Source organism: Mustelus asterias, chromosome 18 (assembly GCF_964213995.1).
Source record: "Mustelus asterias chromosome 18, sMusAst1.hap1.1, whole genome shotgun sequence".
Taxonomy (NCBI): domain Eukaryota; kingdom Metazoa; phylum Chordata; class Chondrichthyes; order Carcharhiniformes; family Triakidae; genus Mustelus; species Mustelus asterias.
The window spans coordinates 79,200,884-79,222,747 of record NC_135818.1 but is presented as its reverse complement, the minus strand read 5'-3'; the positions used below and the strand labels follow the sequence as shown (position 1 = coordinate 79,222,747).

Genomic DNA, 21,864 nt, shown 5'->3' with positions numbered 1-21,864 from the left:
TGGCTAGTTCTGGAACAAATGTCTTTAGTACAGCTGCTATGCTATCAGGGCCTCTGTAGGATCCAGTGCCTTTAGACGTTTCTCCATATCACGTGGAGTGGATGGAGATTGCCCGAAGATCTGTGATGCTGGGGACCTCAGGAGGAGGTTTAGGTGGGTCATCCGATCAACAATTCTGTTTGAAGGTGATTGAATTTTTGCACTGAGGTGCTGGGCTCCACCATCAGGAGGCAGTGTTTGTGGATTCATCCTCCCATTAGCTATGCACTATGCCCAACAATTAGACAACTGGACTGGAGAGCTTAGATCTGACCAAGCCACTATGCAGTGTAGCCTCAGCTGTAATATTGCATCCAATTCTGGGCACTCCCATTTTAGGAAGGACATGGAAACCTCCGGTAGAGGCAGAACGGGCAGCATGGTGGCACAGTGGTTAGCACTGCTGCCTCACAGCGCCAGGGGCCCGGCTTGGGTCGCTGTCTGTGTGGAATTGGCACGTTCTCCCTGTGTCTGCATGGGTTTCCTCCGGTTTCTTCCCACAGTCCGAAAGACGTGCTGGTTAGGGTGCACTGGCCATGCTAAATTCTCCCTCGGTGTACCCGAACAGGCGCCGGAGTGTGGCGACCAGGGGATTTTCACAGTAAGTTCATTTCAATGTTAATGTAAGCCTATTTGTGACACTAATAAATAAACTTCAAAGAGATTTGCGAGAATGGTTTTCAGAATGGGGGTTTACCGTTATGTTGGTGGAGTTGTGTCATTGTCCTTGGAGCAGAGAAGGCGAAGAGGAGATTTGAGACGTTTAAAATCATTTAAGGGTTTGCATAGAGTCAACAATTTGTTTCCAATACCTGAAAGGTTAATAACCAGAGGACAGGGATACTGGGTGATCTAGCAGTGGCAACGATGAATGGTTTAGATTGGGAATGCCTGGCGTGGTGGGCAGAGATACAATAATAGTTTCAAAAGGGAGTAGGATAAACACTTGAAGGAGAAAACATTGCAGGAATTTCAGGAAAGAATGGGACAGTGGGAATAACTGGATTGCTCCTTGAATTATTGGCACAGACCCAATGGGCCAGATGGCCTCCTCCTGTAAAGTTTAAAGTTTTAAAGTTTATTTATTAGTGTCATAAGTAGGCTTACATTAACACTGCAATGAAGTTACTGTGAAAATCCCCTAGTCGCCACACTCTGGTGCGGTTCAGATACACTGGGGGAAAATTTAGCATGGCCATTGCACCTAACCAGCACGTCATTCGGAATGTGGGAGGAAACCAGAGCACCCGGAGGAAACCCACGCAGACACGGGGAGAATGTGCAGACTTGGCACAGACAGTGGGCCAAGCTGGGAATCGAACCCAGGTCTCTGGTGCTGTGAGGCAGCAGTGCGAACCACTGTGCCAACTGTACTATTCTATAGTGTAATGAAATATATTTACAGTCTATACATTGCAGTGAAAATGAAAACAGTTTGGTGTGTCTCCAGGTGTCTGTGGGATGAACGCAAGCAACCAAAACCCATCAGTTTTTCAAAATCACTGAAGTTTGGGGGAAATACATGGATTAGAAAAGAGCTGTTTACGTTGCAGTGGGGAAATCAATGCAAAAAAAAACTTAATGGGATAGTTTTAAAATCTGGTTAGCAGTTAATAGAATCTGTGATGATCCATAATGATCTGTGATTGCAATGCGACCTTACTTTGTCTTTCTCTCCCTCCAGTATGTGTTTGATTATCATGATGGTGATGTGTTTGGCTGTGTTGCGGACATTGGTTGGATCACTGGGCACAGCTACGTTGTGTATGGGCCCCTGTGCAATGGAGGAACAACAGTGCTGTTTGAGAGCACCCCTACCTACCCCAACCCAGGTAATGACGTCGACAGCTCACTCATGTTTGTAGCGCCCCTCGTGTACAAACATCTCACAGTGCTCAGCTCCCTCCATCTCTTGTTTCAAGGCATGTTACTGAACTATTTACCCCAGAGTTCGAATCCCATCAAGCCCTTTTGAGGATTTTATCTTAATGTTATCTGAATGTTTTATCTTAATGTTTTATCATATGGAAATTAAAAAGTTGCTTATCAGTTAAAGTGACCCTGAAGATACTGGATTGACATAAAAACCTAACTGCTTCAGTAATAAAGTAGGAAGGCACGGTGGCACAGAGTTAGTGCTGCCTCATGGCACCAGGCACCTGGGTTGAATTCCCGGCTTGGAGTCTGCATATTCACCCCGTGTCTGCGTGGGTTTCCTCTGGGTGCTCCGGTTTCCTCCCGCAGTCTGAAAGACCTGCTAGTTAGGCGCATTGGCCGTGCTAAATTCTCCCTCGGTGTACCCGAACAGGCGCCGGAGTGTGGCGACTAGGGGATTTTCACAGCAACTTCATTGCAGGGTTAATGTAAGCCTACTTGTGACACTAATAAATAAACTTAACTTAATGTTCTTTTAGAGAAGGAAACCTGCCATTTTTACCCAGTCTGCACCCTAATCTCTGTTCTCAAGACACTGTCCTGTCTGGGTCGGTGCGGGGGTGGAGGTGGGGCAGTGCGATGCGGTGACTAGGCCGAGAGCGGAATATCCCGCCTGTGTCTGGGGCTGTCCTGCCGGGGTCCAGAGGGAATGGTTCCACCAGGCGGCAGCATCAAAGTCCGGGAAGGAAATCTGCCGTCCTTACATGTGGCCCTCCCCCTGATCTGAAGGTATTGCCTGCAAACCCTCCCTTCCCTGCAACCCCCTCCCGCCTCACAGATTTGACCGCACCCCCCCTCCCCTCCCCGGCTCTTAAGGATTCGGTGAAGTGTCCATTATTTCTCTCGATTGGAGTCGGTCACCCTTCAGTTGTCCTTGGTCCTAAGCTCTGGAATAAGCTATCTATATGTTTCTACCTCACTTTCCTCTCATAAAACACACCTTAAAACCGACTCCTTGAACAAGTTTTTTATATCTGATATTATGTGGCTTGCTGCCATGTTTTGTTTCGTAATGTTCCAGTGATGCGTTTTAAGATCTTTTATTACTTTAAAAGTGCGATAAAAATATCAGCCATTGCTGTTCTCGCTGTGAGAGGCCCCTTTGAGAAGACATCTCTCCCTCCGTGGGATTCACACCATCCACACCTTCTCAAAGGAATGTACAAATCTTCGTCCAGAACCTTTGGGTGGTCAGGATTAAGTTCACACTCTCCCAGCGTCACACTGATGTACCACAGAACAAGGAACCCACTGACGATGCAGGAAATGTTCATCCCTCTGAAGAAAACCAGGGCAGGTGTTAGCGAGAGCACTGCAGCCTCTGGCCTCCGATCAATGGCTGCCATCTAACTTCAGCCCAGATACTATGTGCGTTCCTCAGTAACTGATAAAGACAGGCATCAGATGTCAGTCCTGGATTTGAGTATTTTTTTTGGTTTGAGCCTGGTAATGAATAATCCTTTGAAATAGGAACCTGTGTAAAACTAAGGGAGGTGTAACTCATAGAATCCCTACAGGGATTTGGCCCATCGAGCCTGCATCGACAACAATCCCACCCAGGCCCTGTCCTCATAACCACACGTTTTTACCCTGCTAATCCCTTGACACTGAGGGGCAATTTAGTGTGGCCAATGCACCTAACCCGCAGATCTTTGGAGTGTGGGAGGAAACCGGAGCACCCGGAGGAAACCCACGCAGACATGGGGAGAACGTGCAGACTCCGCACAGACACCCAAGCCGGGAATTGAACCTGGGTCCTTGGTGCTGTGAAGCAGCAATGCTAACCACTGCACCACCGTGACTCCAACTACGACAGAAAGTATTGTGTATGTATTGGCTGAGTGAAAATCAGAATCTTGCTTCGCTGTTGGTTGGAAGAGTGGAACGAGAGGCTATTGTGGAACGAGAGGCTATTGTTAAATATAGAATCCTTACAGTGCAGAAGGAGGCCATTTGGCCCATCGAGCCTACACTGACAACAATCCCACCCAGATCCTATCCCCGTAACCCCAGTTTTTACCCTGCTAATCCTCATGATACTAAGGGGCAATTTAGCATGGCCAATCAACCCAACCCGCACATCTTTGGAGTGTGGGAGGAAACCGGAGAAAACCCATGCAGACACGGGGAGAACGTGCATACTCCGCACAGACAATATTTCTAGATAGGACGAAGGAAAGGAAATTGGATGGAGGGGAATATGCAGAGTTACAGAATAAACAGTTTGTGCTTGGAAAGTGTGAAGTTTATGTAATAATATGCCACGCGAGGAAATAGAGGCTCCAAGGGGGGACTTTAGAGCACTAGAGCACTAGAGCAATGAGGTTCGATGGGCCAAATGGCCTTTCTCATCCCCATCTCTTCTCACCTTCTCGTATCAACATTCACACCAGCTGATGTTACAGGGTGAGCCGTGTCCAGGCCTCAAGGTATATGGTCTTTGGATCGTGAGTAATTGCTTAAAATTGGAGCTTCAGATAACTGACCACAGATGTAGAAATGGTACATGACTGTTTTTTAACCCGTTGTGTGAGATTCCCAATTGAAATACTTCCAAAAGCGAAAGACCAAAAAGGTTTGTTTTTCCCTTAGAGGAAGCTGGCAATGTCCTTCAGGGCAGTGCCATAGGTGTGCGACCCAGTCAGATTCTGATGCCACCAGCCAGAGCCAACCCCAGATACTTGGAAAATCCAGGATCTGGGAAGCCTTCAGACTTTTTTTCATATTTATTAGTCACAAGTAGGCTTACATTAACACTGCAATGAAGTTACTGTGAAAATCCTCTAGTCACCACACTCCGGCACCGGTTCGAGTACACTGAGGGAGAATTTAGCATGGCCAATGCCAGCATGTCTAACCAGCACGTCTTCCGGCCTGTGGGAGGAAACCGGAGCTCCCGGAGGAAACCCATGCAGACACGGGGAGAACGTGCAAACTCCGCACAGTCAGTGCCCCAAGCTGGGAATCGAACCCGGGTCCCTGGGGCTGTGAGGCAGCAACGCTAACCACTGTGCCACCGCGCTATCTGGGGATTATCTTTGTACCCCAGGATGATACTGGATTAGTGATCTGTTTTAGCAGACAAGAGCTGGATCTCGATACTGCTTTGTGATCCAGCCACATCTGGCCATGAATGTCTAAGCCAGTTGCCCCGACATTTCCAAGACTGCATCCCTTGGACGTATGGGAGTGGAGGTGGAGGTGAGGGTCAGACCAGGGTTGGGGGCTTGAGGAAAGGGAAGCAGGGGTTGGATTGGTGAGAGAGAGCAATGCGTTAGTGGGGACTAAGTGGTTGAGGTTAAGGATGCATTTAACAAATCAGTGGTTGCAGAATTATTGTGGACGCCAGATCCAAATGCAAAACAATTCCCTATGTGTCCCAAAGAAACTCATTCTGTTCCATTCAAAGGCTGGGATTTTCCAGCCCCGTTGTGGCAGGACCCGTCACGTGATGGACTTTTGGTGGCACTGGATGATCTTGGTGATGGGCGGGGCCGGAAAACAAGACCATAACATATAGAAGCGGAATTAGGCTATTCGGGCCATCGCGTCTGCTCTGCCATTCAATCCATGGCTCATATGATTCTCAACCCCATTCTCCCTCACTAATCAAGAACCTATCTCTGTCTCAGTGACCTGGCCTCCACAGCCTTCTGTGGCAATGAGTTCCACAGATTCACAACCCTCTGGCTGAAGAAATTCCTCCTCATCTCGGTTCTAAAGGGTTGTCCCTTTACTCTGAGGCTGTGCCCTCGGATCCCAGTCTATCCCACTAATGGAAACATTCTTCCCCACTTTCACTCTATGTAGGCCTTTTTCAGTATTCCTGTCCAAAGACTCAGATACATTTTAACCGGACCCCGTAAGCATTAATCATAGAAATCATAAAATCTCTACAGTGCAGAAGGAGGCCATTCGGCCCATCGAGGCTGCACAATCCCACTCAGGCCCTATCCCCATAACCTCCACGTATTTGCCCTATTAATCCCCCTGACACTAAGGGGCAATTTATCATGGCCAATCCACCTAACTCACACATCTTTGGACTGTGGAAGGAAACCAGAACACCCAGAGGAAACCCATGCAGACATGGGGAGAACGTGCAGACCCCAAACGGACAGTGCCCCGAGGCCAGAACTGAACCCGGGTCCCTGATGCTGTGAGGCAGCAGTGCTAACCACTGTGCCACCGCGCTCTTCATAAAAGAGGGAGGTAGATGGCTGGTCTGTCAATTTCCCCCATCACAAAGCACTTGGAATGGTCAAGAAACCAAATTGATTTCAGGTGGACAAGAGCTGTGTCCCAGCATTCAGCATTATCAATGATGACACTTCACACAGCGTGCACACTGCTTCTGTCTCAGACAGTGGGCACACCACACACCATCCATTGGGGGCTGATTATTTTATATGGACTTTAATCCCCGGGAAAATAGTGACAGTTTGTTCAGCTCCCTCTCTGCGCTGTTGGGGCAGATGTTTCCCGTTCAGGTAAATGTTTCCTGTTGTAGCTTCTACTCTGAACGAAGGAACATCCCAGTTTCACCTGAAAGTTTCAGGAAGTTAAATTCATGTTTATTGAGTGTGGGGGTTGTGGAGAGATATCATCCAACCTGAGAGATATCATCCAACCTGAGAGATATCATCCAACCTGAGAGATATCATCCAACCTGAGAGATATCATCCAACCTGAGAGATATCATCCAACCTGAGAGATATCATCCAACCCGAGGAGGCAATATAAACTTAGAGAGCGTTTCTGAAATTCCTGAGCATTATCGCAAAGTCATTCCTTAATCGGGGAAAGAACTTGCGTCAGAATAGTTTGTGTTTCAATCAATATCTACCTTTAATGGAACCAAATACAGCCTCTCTGAGCTGGGTCAGGGACCGTAAGGTTATGTACATTGTGGCAATCGATTAACAAAATAGTAAGCTTGTTTGTTGACTTTTACATCTGTACCTTTCTGGTGTCTAGGAATGACCCCCAGTGATATTAGTCTGATATCATTCTGTCCACTGGTTTCAACTCCAGTTAATACTTCAGTTAACATTGAGGAACGTCAGGTGAATGTACTCGGGGGAGGGAGTTGGGCGGTTTGTCAGCTGCCAGCTAGGCACTGGCTTCGAGATTGATAACATAATCCTTACAGTGAAGACGGAGGCCAGTTGGCCCACCAAGTCTGCACCGACTCTTACCCAGGTTTACCCCACAAGCCCCAGATATTTATCTGGGGCTTGTGGGGTAAGCCTGGGTAAGAGTCGGTTGGATGATATCTCTCAGGTTGGATGATATCTCTCAGGTTGGATGATATCTCTCAGGTTGGATGATATCTCTCAGGTTGGATGATATCTCTCAGGTTGGATGATATCTCTCCACAACCCCCACACTCAATAAACATGGATTTAACTTCCTGAAACATTTCAGGTGAAACTGGGATGTTCCTTCATTCAGAGTAGAAGCTACGACAGGAAACATTTACCCGAACCATCTAATCCCCTGAACCTCTTCAAAATATAGTCCCATGGGATGATTTACATAGAATCCCTACAGTGCAGAACGAGGCCATTCGGCCCATCGTGTCTTCACCGGCTCTCCGAAAGAGCATCCCACCCAGGCCCTCCGCTCGTAACCCCATGCATTTTACCATGGCTAATTCCCCCTAACCTATACATCGTGGGATACTAAGGGGCAATTGCAATTTTTAGCATGGCCAATTCACCTAACTGCACATCTTTCAGACTGTGGGAGGAAACTCGGAAGAACACCTGGAGGACACCTGCGCAGATACGGGGGTTGGGGGTGGGGTGGAAGGGGGGGAGAGAGCGAGAGAGAGAGAGAGAGATCAGTGGGAATTCAAAACCAACTGGCTGGAAACACTAACAAAAAATGCTGGAAAAATCTCAGCAGGTCTGACAGGATCTGTGGAGAGAGACTCGAAACGTTGGCTCTATTCTCTCTCCACAGATGCTGTCAGACCTGCTGAGATTTTCCAGCATTTTCTGTTAGTGTTTCAGATTCCAGCATCCGCAGTATTTTGCTTTTATATATATATGGCTGACGACACTATTGGTGTCAACTGTAGCCTAAGCCACCAAATAGGGTGAGTGCTGGACGGAATCTATCTGGTATATGCAGGGTATAATTCCTCCGAGTGAGTCCTAACAGTTACTAGCTGCCTTCTCCCACACTGTCTCTCTGACTGTTTGAAAAATAACCTCAAGGAATCCCTGCACAGCTCGCTGAGTTTGTCTGGTGACTGGCTGATCCTCAGCGAAGGCATCAACATAACTACGGATTGAAAACCTCCAATTCACAGGAATGACTATAAAGCAAAATATCTTATCCAGTGGGACAGTTTCAGATTCTTATGGAGCGGCAAGGTGGCACAGAGGTTAGCACTGCTGCCTCACAGCACCAGGGACCCGGGTTTGATTCCCGGCTTGGGTCACTGTCTGTGTGGAGTCTGCATGTTCTCCTCGTGTCTGCGTGGGTTTCCTCCAGGTGCTCCGGTTTCCTCCCACAATCCAAAGATGTGCGGATTAGGTTGATTGGCCATCCTAAATTGACCCTAGTTTCAGGGGCATTAGCAGGGTAAATGTGTGGGGTTACGGGGATAGGGTAAGATTGGTGTCGGTGTGGCCTCGATGGGCCGAATGGCCTTCTTCTGTACTGTAGGGATTCTATGTTGAGTAGAGGGGGGATGGTCACTGCATTTAGCCTCAACATTTTCTGGTCCCTCTACATGCCTATCCAATGGCAACTTGCATTTATTTGATCTGATTTGATTTACAAAACATATCGTTCATAGAGAAGGAAATGAGAGAGTGTAGAATGTAGTGTTTATATCACGCCTTCAACATAGAAAAGCATTTCCAAAGTTCATCATAAAGTAGAAGATAGGGAAAATTTTTATCCAGCGAGAAACACAGGGAATAGAAGCAGGAGGAGGCCATTCGGCCCTTCGAGCCTGCTCTGTCATTCATTACGATCATGACTGATCAGCAAATTCAATATCCTGATCCCGCTTCCCCCCCGCCCCGCAACCACCCCCCATATCCCTTGATCCCATTAGCCCCAAGAGCCATATCTAAGCTGGAAGGCCATGTGATGAGGCTGGAATTGGACTTGGCTGTGATCCTCCAGTGGTTGAATACCTGAATACACTCATTATTTGATGGATGGTTCTTCTGCCCTATGTTTAGGCCGTTACTGGGAGACAGTTGAAAGGTTAAAGATCAACCAGTTCTATGGGGCCCCCACGGCGATCCGACTCTTGTTGAAGCACGGAGATACATGGGTGAAGTCCCATGACCGATCCTCACTGAAGATGCTGGGTACAGGTGAGTACGTCATGTGTGTGGTGTGACAGAACCATGTGCGTGCTGGGCCATTGAAGGTTGCGCTAAGAAATGTTAACCTGCTCTGGGAAGGTGCTGAAGGTGGACAAGGCACCAACACATGCTTCTCCCTGTTACACTGATCTCACATAGATCATAAAGGATATTATTAAACTGGAAAGAGGGCAGAAAAGATTTACCAGGATGCTACTGGGACTTGATGGATTGAGTTATAAGGAGAGGCTGGATAGACTGGGACTTTTTTCTCTGGAGCGCAGGAGGCTGAGGGGTAACCTTATAGAGGTCTATAAAATAATGAGGGGCATAGATCAGCTGGATAGTCAACATCTTTTTCCAGAGGGGATAAGTTTAAGGTGAGAGGGGAGAGATACAAAAGGGTCCAGAGGGGCAATTTTTTCACACAGAGGGTGGTGAGTGTCTGGAACGAGCTGCCAGAGGCAGTAGTAGAGGCGGGTACAATTTTGTCTTTTGAAAAGCATTTAAACAGTTACACGGGTAAGATGGGTATAGAGGGATATGGGCCAACCGCGGGCAATTGGGGCTAGCTTAGTGGTTAAAAAACTGGGCGGCATGGACAAGTTGGGCCGAAGGGCCGGTTTCCGTGCTGTAAATCTCTATGACCCTATCCCCCAGAGGAGGTGTCTGGTAGTGGATTGCTTGCCGCCACTTGTGAGTCTGAATGTGGACAGTGGGACAGAAGTAGGCCAAAGGGGGGGGAAGAGATAGCTGATATCTCCTTTCCTCTAACTGGAGTTACTGGCAGCTCGCCAGTCGCCCCCTGACCCAGTGTGACTCTGTGTTCCAGGACTGGGACATTGTGACTGATATAATGCTTGTCTTCCTGTCACCCAGCTTCCAGGAAGCTCACCCCCAAATAGGTCAATGAACCTGAGAACCATGAGCAATAAGGTGCTGGCCTAGCCAGCGGTGCCCACATCCCATAAAATGAATTTGAAAAAAGATTCTCATCCCAACCCTTTTGACAATTACATTAAGTCTTTGTTACAGATAATAAAAACAGTTTCTCCTTATTTATCCAATCAAAACCCCCTCATAATTACTAAAACATTTATTACATCTCCCCTTAACCGTCACTGCTTTAATGAAAACAATCCCAGTTTCTCCAGTCTTTCTGCATCATTGAGGTTCCTTGTCTCTGGAACGCTCTGGTAAATCTCTGCAGCCAGGCCTCGACACTCCTTCTGACTCCCATCACTGGGCACAATATTCCAGCTCCTAACCAGTATCTTTGAAAGATTTAGTATAATTTCTGTTCCGGAATTCAGTGACGAGGGTCTCATTTCATGCATTCATTTGGCAACGAGTGAAATGAACTTCCTTGCTCTGTTTGACAGTTGGAGAGCCCATCAACTCTGAGGCATGGCACTGGTATTACAACGTTGTTGGAGATGGTAGATGTCCAGTGGTGGATACTTGGTGGCAGACAGGTAAGAGGGTAAAGCCAATGTGGGCACATTATTGTAGATACCATGTAATTAATACCCATGATCTTGTGAGCATGGTGTTTAACACTGGGGTGGGTCTGGGTGTCATGTTCAATGATTCAATTGTTCTGCATTTTAAGTTTAAGCTTATTTTTTAGGGTCACAAGTAGTCTTACATTAACACTGCAATGAAGTTACTGTGAAAATCCCCTAGTCACCACACTTGGGCCCCTGTTCGGATACACAGGTCACTGGCACACAGTCAGGCTCTGTGGCCCGGAAAGGGAAGAGAGGGGTTAGGAGAGCGATAGTGGTGGGGGATGCGTCAGTTAGAGGGACAGACAGGCGATTCTGTGGGGGCGAACGGGACTCCAGGATGGTAGTCTGCCTACCTGGTGCTGGGGTCACGGATGTCTCCGAGCGGATAGGAGGCATTTTAAAAGGGGAAGATAAAGAAACGGATGTCATTATACACATTGGTGGAAATGACGTAGATAGGAAGAGTAGGGGGGTCCTAAGGGAGCAATTCAGGGAGTTGGGAAATAGGTTAAAAAGTAGGGTCACTAGGGTGGCCATCTCTGGGCTGCTCCCAATGCCTCGTGCCAGTGAGGATAAGAATAGGGAGTTGGTTCAAATGAATGCCTGGCTAAAGGACTGGTCCAGGAGGGAGGGCTTTATTTTCATAGACCAATGGGAGGTTTTCAGGAGAGGATGGCACCTGTACAAGAGGGAGGGGTCACAACTAAGTTGGAAGGGCACAAATATCCTGGCTGGGAGCTTTGCTAATGCTGTTCGGGGGGGTTTAAACTAGTATGGCAGGGGGGTGGGGATCAAACTATTAGGTCTATAAGTGTGGTGGCTGGGGACGAGCTTGGGGCTGGGACAAGGCTGGCAAAGAAGAAGAGCACTCTGGGGGAGGACGACCTCACTGAGCCTGGGGGTCTGGAGTGCTTATACTTCAATGCAAGGAGCGTAGCAGGTAAAACAGACGAACTTGGGGCCTTAATGCGCACGAGGAATTTGGATGTGGTTGCGGTGACGGAGACTTGGTTGAAAGAGGGACAGGACTGGCAGCTGAATATTCCAGGGTACAAGTGTTTTAGGCGAGACAGAGGAGGGGCCAAAAGAGGTGGGGGAGTAGCGGTATTGGTTGGAGAGCATATTACAGCGGTGCAGAGGGAGGACAATTCGGAGGAGTCGTGTAGCGAGTCACTCTGGGTGGAGCTTAGAAACAGGAAAGGCGCAGTCACTATGTTGGGGGTGTACTACAGGCCCCCCAACAGCCCAAGGGAAGTGGAAGAATGGATATGTCAGGAGATACTGGATAGGTGCAGGAAATATAGGGTTGTTGTAGTGGGAGACTTCAATTTCCCTGGTATAGACTGGAAATCGCTGAGGGCAGGGACTCTGGATGGTGAGGCATTTGTAAAATGTGTACAGGAGGGTTCGTTGGAACAATATGTGGACAGCCCAACTAGAGAGGGGGCTATACTGGACCTGGTGCTGGGGAATGAGCCCGGTCAGGTCTTCAAAGTTTTGGTCGGGGAACATGTGGCAAATAGTGACCACAATTCTGTTAGCTTTAGGATAGTGATGGAAAAGGATGAGTGGTGTCCCAAGGGTAAGGTGTTGGATTGGGGGAAGGCTAACTTTATTGGGATCAGGCAGAAATTGGCAGCTCTTGATTGGGAGAGGCTGTTTGAGGGTAAATCCACATCTGGTATGTGGCAGTCTTTTAAGGAACGGTTGTTAGGGCTACAGGACAAGCATGTGCCTGTAAAAAAGAAGGATAGGAAGGGTAGGATTAGAGAACCGTGGATAACCAGGGAAATTGAGGGACTGGTCAAAAGGAAAAGAGAGACGTATGTTAGGTCCAAGCAGCTAAAAACGGAGGGAGCTCTGGAGGAGTATAATGAAAGTAGGAAAATACTCAAACGGGGAATTAGAAGAGCAAAAAGGGGTCACGAAATGTTCTTGGCAGACAGGATTAAGGAGAATCCCAAGGCATTTTATTCATACGTTAGGAACAAAAGGGTTGTAAGGGAAAAAATCGGACCTCTCAGGGACAAAAGTGGGGACTTATGCTTGGAGCCCAAAGAGGTAGGGGAGATCCTAAATGAATACTTTGCGTCGGTATTCACTAAGGAGAGGGATGTGTTGACTGGGAGTGTCTCGGAGGGGAGTGTTGAACCGTTGGAGAAAATCTCCATTACAAAGGAGGAAGTGTTAGGTTTGTTAGAGAATATAAAGACTGACAAATCCCCAGGGCCTGATGGAATCTATCCAAGGCTGCTCAGGGAGACGAGAGGTGAAATAGTTGGGCCTCTGACGCAAATCTTTGTCTCGTCACTGGACACAGGTGAGGTCCCAGAGGATTGGAGGATAGCCAATGTGGTCCCGTTATTTAAGAAGGGTAGGAAGGATAACCCGGGTAATTATAGGCCGGTGAGCTTGACGTCCGTGGTGGGGAAGTTGTTGGAGAAGATTCTTAAAGATAGGATGTATGCGCATTTAGAAAGGAATAAACTCATTAACGATAGTCAACATGGTTTTGTGAGAGGGAGGTCATGCCTCACGAACCTGGTGGTGTTTTTTGAAGAAGTGACCAAAATGGTTGACGAAGGAAGGGCCGTGGATGTTGTCTATATGGACTTTAGTAAAGCATTTGACAAAGTCCCTCATGGTAGGCTAGTGAAAAAGGTTGGATCCCATGGGATAAAGGGGGAGGTGGCTAGATGGGTGGAGAACTGGCTTGGTCATAGAAGACAGAGGGTGGTAGTGGAAGGGTCTTTTTCCGGCTGGAGGCCTGTGACTAGTGGTGTACCGCAGGGCTCTGTATTGGGACCTCTGCTGTTTGTGATTTATATAAATGATCTGGAAGAAGGAGTAACTGGGGTGATCAGTAAGTTTGCGGACGACACAAAACTGGCAGGACTTGCAGATAGTGAGGAACATTGTCAGAGGCTACAGAAGGATATAGATAGGCTGGAAATTTGGGCAAGGAAATGGCAGATGGAGTTCAATCCTGATAAATGCGAAGTGTTGCATTTTGGTGGGAATAATGTAGGGAGGAGCTACACGATAAATGGAAGAACCATAAAGGGTGTAGAGACGCAGAGGGACCTGGGTGTGCAAGTCCACAGATCTTTGAAGGTGACGTCACAGGTGGAGAAGGTGGTGAAGAAGGCATATGGCATGCTTGCCTTTATAGGACGGGGCATAGAGTATAAAAGTTGGGGTCTGATGTTGCAGATGTATAGAACGTTGGTTCGGCCGCATTTGGAATACTGCGTCCAGTTCTGGTCGCCACACTACCAGAAGGACGTGGAGGCTTTGGAGAGAGTACAGAGGAGGTTTACCAGGATGTTGCCTGGTATGGAGGGGCTTGGTTATGAGGAGAGATTGGGGAAACTGGGGTTGTTCTCCTTGGAAAGACGGAGGATGAGGGGAGACTTAATAGAGGTGTATAAAATTATGAAAGGCATAGATAGGGTGAACGGTGGGAAGCTTTTCCCCGGGTCGGTGGTGACGTTCACGAGGGGTCATAGGTTCAAGGTGAAGGGGGGGAGGTTTAACACAGATATCAGAAGGACATATTTCACACAGAGGGTCGTGGGGGCCTGGAATGTGTTGCCGGGCAAGGTGGTGGAGGCGGACACACTGGGAACGTTTAAGACTTATCTAGACAGCTATATGAACGGAGTGGGAATGGAGGGATACAAAAGAGTGGTCTAGTTTGGACCAGGGAGCGGCGCGGGCTAATTGTTCCTGGTTTCTCGTTTCAAGGCTTCATTCTACGATCATCTTGCTGGTGCCAGTACAGAGTGAGACTGCGGATAGTTGGGAACCTGTCTCGGGGGCAGGGAATTCATATGGTGTTCGTGGAAGTGGAAATGACTAGGGTTGGGAAGCATTTTCCGATCGGGGCCATTGTGATCTCCTGGACTCGTTTCGATCGCCTCAGGGGGTCGGAGAGGAATTTCCCAGATTTCTTTTTCCCCATATTGGCCCTGGGGTTTTTCACTCTGGGTTTTCGCCTCTCCCTGGAGATCACATGGTCTGGAATGGGGGGGTGGGGGTAAGTTAATAGGTTGTAATGAACAAAGCATCGTAGCTGTGAGGGACAGCTCGGTGGATAGGATATTGGTATGTAGATAGGCTGGAAAATTGGGCGGGGATCCTGGATTCAGGATTCAATCCTGGACCGGGGAGCGGCGCGGGCTTGGAGGGCCGAAGGGCCTGTTCCTGTGCTGTATTGTTCTTTGTTCTCTTTGTTCACTGAGGGGGAATTTAGCACGGTCAATGCACCTAACCAGCACGTCTTTCGGACTGTGGGAGGAAACCGGAGCACCCGGAGGAAACCCACGCAGACACGGGGAGAGCGCGCAGACTCCGCACAGACAGTGACCCAAGCCGGGAATCGAACCTGGATCCCTGGCGCTGTGAGGCAGCAGTGCGAACCACTGTGTTACCTTGCCGCCCCGCATTTGATCATATGAGTCTGTTTACTATTGATGCTCACTGTGCTTGATTAATTAAACCTGGGTGTGGACTCAGAGAAAAGTAAGCAAAGCTGTAGGAAGAACTGGAAGCCACAGCTGTAAGTGTGGAGCAGATATTTTAAATCATTGGACAAAGCACTGTCCCACACACAGAAACAAGTGTCACCTCTGAATAGGTCCAAGATATAAACTGTCCGACAAAATAACAAGGATGCTGGAGAGACGTTTCAATGTATCGACTCCTGTACCTTTCTGGAACGCTGGAGGCAGGGAGGATTGGAATGTATGTTCACATGGACCAATCCCAACCATCCTCTACCTGTGATCTCAGCCGTGTTGCTGATGAAGGAATTGAATGAAGAGCGAACACTTCATGACAAGGCAGAAGCACCGATCAGAGGCAGATTCTCCCAGGCGCTACATCTTCGGTTGTGTCCAGCACCGCTGCAAGCTACATTCTTAATGAAAGAAAAACCTGCATTGTTATAGCATCATGTAAAGACCTCAGGATGTCCCCAAGTCTTTACAGCGACTTTTCACAGTGTTAGTAACCATTTTCATCTGGCAGCCAATTTGTGCACAGCAAGCTCCCACAAGCCACAATGTTAGAATGGCCAGAAAATCTGTTTTAGTCTTGTCGATGGGGGGGGATAAGTATTGAGGATGAACTTACCAGCTCGTTGTATGGATCATTGTTGCTACAGTTCTAAATAGTGAGGTGTGGGCGGCACGGTGGCACAGTGGTTAGCACTGCTGCCTCACAGCCTCAGGGACCCGGGTTCGATTCCTGGCTTGGGTCACTGTCTGTGCGGAGTCAGCACGTTCTCCCCGTGTCTGTGTGGGTTTCCTCCGGGCACTCCGGTTTCCTCCCACAGTCCAAAAGACCTGCTGGTTAGGTGCATTGGCCATGCTAAATTCTCCCTCAGTGTACCCGAACAGGCATTGGAGTGTGGTGACGAGGGGATTTTCCCAGTAACTTCATTGCAGTGTGAATGTAAGCCTACTTGTGACTAATAAATAAACTTTAAAACTGATTCACACTTCTGAAGAGTGGTCAGTGTAAGGGTGGATAAAGTGACAGAGAAACGTGATACTGCTGAAAAAAAGAGACATACTGTTGAAGTTTTTCATCTTGTACTCATCAGGCATTGCACCTTTCTTCGAATTAAACAAAAGCGTGGGGGCAATAGTTCCCTGGTGAATTCCCAAGCAACACCTCAACTAATCAAAGTTGATTTGCCAACCAATCAGCACCCCCTTTTCATGCAACGTAAATTGTTTACCCTTTGAAATTTGGCATTCTTGCGTCTGTCCTGGTAAGCGCAAGATCTTTGACATCAAAATCATTTTTCTCCAATATTCATGTTCGGCACTACCAGGAGAGAGACTGTTTAATTATGCGTGATTGTTGGTCTGGAGGTCTCCATATCGTGCACTATTAATGCTGTAACGGAAACTTCCTGAGCTTCCCAGACTGATCAGAAACCACGTGGAGCTATTGGTTTGGCATGGTATCTGGGAAAGTCGAATGCAAAGCCTGACTGAGTTGAGAGATACACAACCCGGCTATAAAACGCTGCAGTCTGGGCACCACAGCTGTGCGAGCAGCTGTTGCTGCCACTGAGGTTATCGACCTTAAGGAGTCATCATCCACACAGAAAAAAAATGCCTGGCAAGTTCCTTGGAAGAAGAAGAAGGGCCTGAAAATCTTGTATGATGTTCTTGCATCTTTTCCCTGATTTGTTGGTTGGTGTCATAGAATCCTACAGGGCAGAAGGAGGCCATTTGGCCCATTAGGTCTGCACTGACCACAATCCCACGCAGGCCTTATCCCCAGCTAGTCCGCCTGACACTAAGGAGCAATTTAGCATGGCCAATCCACCTAACCCGCACATCTTTGGACTGTGGGAGGAAACCGGAGCACCCGGAGGAAACCCATGCAGACACGGGGAGAATGTGCAAACTCCACACAGACAGTGACCCAAGCCGGGAATTGAACCCGGGTCCCTGGCGCTGTGAGGCAGCAGTGCTAACCACTGTGTTACCGTGCCACCCAGGTGTGTTGTACACGGACTGCTAAATGTGGGAGTCAAACGTGGTGGCCGTCCGTGCCCGCAACAGCAATGAGGAAAAGAGTCAGTGAATCTGTCGTGTGAGGGATGTGGTTGTTTGAGAGAGGAATGTTCACCAGGATTCCAGATACGTTTCCTGTTCTCCAAAAGGAATAGTAAGATCATGGAGGATTACAGGTTTAAAAAAATAAGTGCAGTTTAAGCTTAAATATAAAAGTAAAATGATGATGTAAGAGAGTAAGGGTAAGGTAATGCAAGTGACTGTTTGAAAAGTTGCAGTTGTTACAAAAACATTACTTTTTCAGCTCCCCACCTCACTCCTTTCCTTTGTTGGTGTCTTGTTGGGATGTGGCTCCAAGAATCCTGGCTGCCCTTTGGCTATAGCCATATGTCCGAACTCAGTGTGAAGTTTCTTGTGGCTTCGGGTGATGTCGGGGGGGGGGGAAGGGATGGAGTGGAGGGGTCAAAGGCACCCAGTGCCTGATTGAAGGACCCAGCATCAGGAGAGGACTGTGGCCCGCTGAGAACCGCCACCCGCCCAGCTCTTTCTGCCAATCCCTTTCTCCCCTCACGACCCCTGACCACCAGCCTGGGGCCCCTCACTGATCCAGGGCCTTGGGTGGGTGCATTGCCACCACTGCTGCCCCCATTGATGCTGACAGCAGTGAGGAGCGGCTGCCCTCTGATTGGCTGGACGCCCTTGGGGTGTGGGGATGGAGGCGGGACCTCCACCTCCAGGGTCCTTGATTCCAGGGAGCCCCATTGCTGAAAATGTAAGTGTCTGAACACTGGCATGACATCCCCAAAGGGGAGGATGTCTCAACCAAAAAGCTGGCACCTCTGACAGCGCAGTGCTCCCTCAGTACTGAACTAGGAATATCCGTCGGGGTCATGAACCTGTTGGCTAAAGTCAAGGAGGCTCCTCTATCACTGAATCCCCATATCTATCTGACTCGCAGTCACACATTCCTGACCTTCATGGCTACTCAGCCTGAGGGGTGCCACTGCACCTGGGAAGAAAGATTCCAGGTAACTCTCCCTCGCCCTGACTCCCGGCAATAACTGCAACTATCAGCATTAATGAAATAAAGACTTGCATTTCTATAGCACCTTTCACAAACGTGGTACCCCAAATGCTTCACTGCCAAATAGTGGAGTAGTTTTGGAGTAGTCACTTGGTAGTACAGGGCTTGAGTATCACTGAAAAAAGAGACATACTGTAAAAACCTTCCATCTTGTGCTCATCAGAACAGCTACACATGGTAAAACAACAGTAAAGGGAACAACAATTCATACTGCATGAGAAGAGAGTGCTGATTGGTTGGCAATGGAATCTGGTCGAGAATATTGCTGCATTATCCATGCCAACGCCTCAGCCAATCAGAGTCTAACCAATCAGCGCCCTCTTCTCATGCAGTAAGAATTGTTGTTCCTTTTACTGTTGGCTTATCTTGTGTAGCTGTTCTGATGAGTGCAAGATGAAAAGCTTCAATAGTATGTCTCCTTTATCAACAATACTTTTGACGTGTTCATTGAAGTGTATTGTAAGAAATGCATCATTTGTCATTTTGCACACAGCAGGATCCCACAAATAGCAACATGACAATGATCAGATAACCTGTTTTCCATTGATGTTGATTGAGGTTAAATGTTGGCCAAGATATTGGGGAATATGTCCATTGCTCTACTTCCAAATAGTATCCAGCAGAGGATCTTTTATGTCTTCCTGAGCTGGTAGGCAAGACCTTGGTTTAATGTCCCATCTGATGGATGGCACTGCCAACAGATGAGCGTTCTGCCAGTATGGCACTGCAGTGTCAGCCTAGATATTATACTCAAGTCTCTGGCATAGGACTTGAAAGCACTCTCAGAGGTGAGAGCGCTGAGGGTGCTGAGCGAAAGAGATCGGCCTCTCAGAGTGTGGAACTGTCGGTAAAATCCACAAACCCTGTAACAAAATTGGTGTTGTCGGTGATGTCTAGAAAACTGTTGCTGCAAACAGAGCTAAGTCTGTCGGAACCATGTTCTGATGTGATGCATTTGAGGCAAAGGTTCTTACTTCAGAATATTGCAGAGACCTTGCTGTCCCATGCAGCCTGCTTGGAATGATTCACTGCCTGTTTCCCGATGAGGAAGGTTTGTGTTCTTTTTCAGAGACCGGTGGTATCTGCATCGCCCCTCGTCCTGCCGGCAGAGATGCAAAGATTGTCCCTACCATGGCTATGAGGCCCTTCTTTGGAATAGAACCCGTACTCGTGGACGAGCAGGTAACTAGACTATGTTGACTTTCTCCTTTTGCCTCACCTCATCCACCTTCTTGTCTGAGGAGGTCAGATTGTCTGAACTGGAGATGTCCCTTTACACCTGGAGCTGAGGATATAGCGTGTTCAGATCTGGCCAGGATTCCGTGGGAATATACAGGATACTCGATGTGAAATTACTCTCCTGCTTTCTCTTCTAGTAAGGGGAGTGTGGGAAAGGCCATCGGGTGTGAGTTTTTCCCTCAGAATGCAGCGACTTCCATTAGTCAGCCAGCAATGAGGAATCTCCAGCCGTGGTCCAGTGGTTAAGAGCCCAGTGGAGCCTGATGGTTGCAGAGATTTACCTCAAATATACAGCATTGACACAGCCCATTCGGCCCAACCAGTTTGTACTGGTCTTCAAACTTCATGAGTCGTTCTCATTCCATCTGCCTCATCTCGGCAGATCTTTCTATTCCTCGTTCTCTCAGATACTCATCTGATTTTCTCTGTTCCCCCATTCTTGACAAGGAAGAATTTTGAGACTTGTCAACTCTGTCTTGCGTTCTGCGGTCACTTTCCATAGTTTTAATTTCCATTCAATTCTCTTCTCGCATCTAGTGGTGCGCTAAGGCAGACCTTTGTCTGCTCCCATAGCTCGTAAATCCGGAACAGGTCACAGGTCTGTCACCGGGGGGGGCACGGTGGTACAGTGATTAGCACTGCCGCCTCACAGCACCAGGGATCCAGGTTCGATTCCCGGCTTGGGTCACTGCCTGTGTGGAGTTTGCACATTCTCTCTGTGCCTGCGTGGGTTTCCTCCGAGTGTTCCGGTTTCCTCCCACAGTCCAAAAATGTGCGGGTTAGGTGAATTGGCCATGCTAAATTGTCCCTTAGTGTCAGAGAGACAAGCTAGGATAAATGTATGGGGTTGTGGGGATCGGGCCTGGGTGGGATTGTAGTCGGTGCAGACTCGATGGGCTGAATGGCCTCCTTCTGCACTGTAGGATACTATGATCTTCTATGATCTATGACCAGGGGTTTATAGCTTGGGGGGCGCCACTCTGCATCAAGCGTGGCTGACCAGGAGTCTTTACTGCTAGCCATTGGCGCTTTTGGAAGGGTTTGCAGGTTGACAAAGTCAACGGCTGGAATTTTACCGGCATGCCCACCCTGATTCGAGGGCGGGCAAGGCTGGCAGAATGGCTTTCTCCGTTGGCCTAGGGCAGGACCTTATGAGCCTCGGGTGGGCAAGACGGTAAAATTCCGGTAAACCTGTTTGCCCGCGTTATGAACTCCTTGGCCATCAAGTCCTGGGGTGGGACTCGAGCCCGGAATATTTGCCTCACAGGTAGGGATGCTACACACTGGGTCACTAGAACTCCGTAAATTTAATTCAGGGGCCTTAGATTTGATTTCAGAATTGTATTGACTTTTGTTCTGTCTCTGTTCCAGGGTAGGAGATTAGAAGGCAACAAAATCGCTGGGTCCCTCTGCATCGCACAACCTTGGCCTGGGATGGCTCGAACTATCTACAACGACCACGAGAGATTTGTGAACACATATTTTAAAGCTTACCCCAGTAAGTGGATGTGTTGTGTTGATACCAAGGCCGATTAGAAATGGGATTTTCACAATAACTTCATTGCGGTGTTAATGTAAGCCTACTTGTTACACTAATAAATAAACTTTAGAATTCGTTCCAGGGATGCGGGACGTCAGTTATGCGATGAAATTGGAGAAAGTTGGGTTGTTCCCCTTTGAACAGAGACGGCTGAGGGGAGATTTAACAGAGGCCTTTAGAATTATGAAGGGTTTTGATAGAGTAAATGAAGAGGAATCTTGTCGTCAGGGAGAGGAGGCAGATTTAAGATAATTGACAAAAGAAACCTGGGGCTGGGGAGATGAGGAGGAATTTGTTTACACGTTGTTATGGTCTGGAATGCACTCAGTGTAACAGTGGTGGAGACAGATTCAATAGTAACTTTCGGAATGGAGTTGGATGCATAACTGAAAAGGATCACTTACAGGGGAGTGTCGTCCTTGCAAAGAGCTGACACAGTCACTAGGGGCCGAATGGCCACCTTCTGCTCTGTACAATTCAGAGCTAAACTCCAGTGTGAAGTTGGCTGCTCGTGAATCATGCCTCATTTGTCTGCCTTTGAATCAAAGAAGGAGAACATCGAAGGATTGAGGGCGGAGAACAAGAACCTGGTCGTATCTTCAAAATACAGAAAGGTGGCAGCAGTATATGTGACCGAGTACAGCAC

At 48.1% G+C, this 21,864-nt stretch overlaps 1 protein-coding gene across 1 annotated transcript in view; it reads left to right on the top strand.

The window, feature by feature from the left end:
• LOC144507293 (acetyl-coenzyme A synthetase 2-like, mitochondrial) overlaps positions 1 to 21,864 on the top strand; it is a 58,126-nt gene that overhangs the window by 25,053 nt on the left and 11,209 nt on the right. Inside the window, exons 6-10 of the mRNA XM_078234350.1 lie at positions 1,724 to 1,871; positions 9,180 to 9,317; positions 10,691 to 10,783; positions 19,509 to 19,621; positions 21,050 to 21,176. Coding sequence (XP_078090476.1) covers positions 1,724 to 1,871; positions 9,180 to 9,317; positions 10,691 to 10,783; positions 19,509 to 19,621; positions 21,050 to 21,176 — 619 coding nt within the window. The remainder of the gene's footprint in view (positions 1 to 1,723; positions 1,872 to 9,179; positions 9,318 to 10,690; positions 10,784 to 19,508; positions 19,622 to 21,049; positions 21,177 to 21,864) is intronic.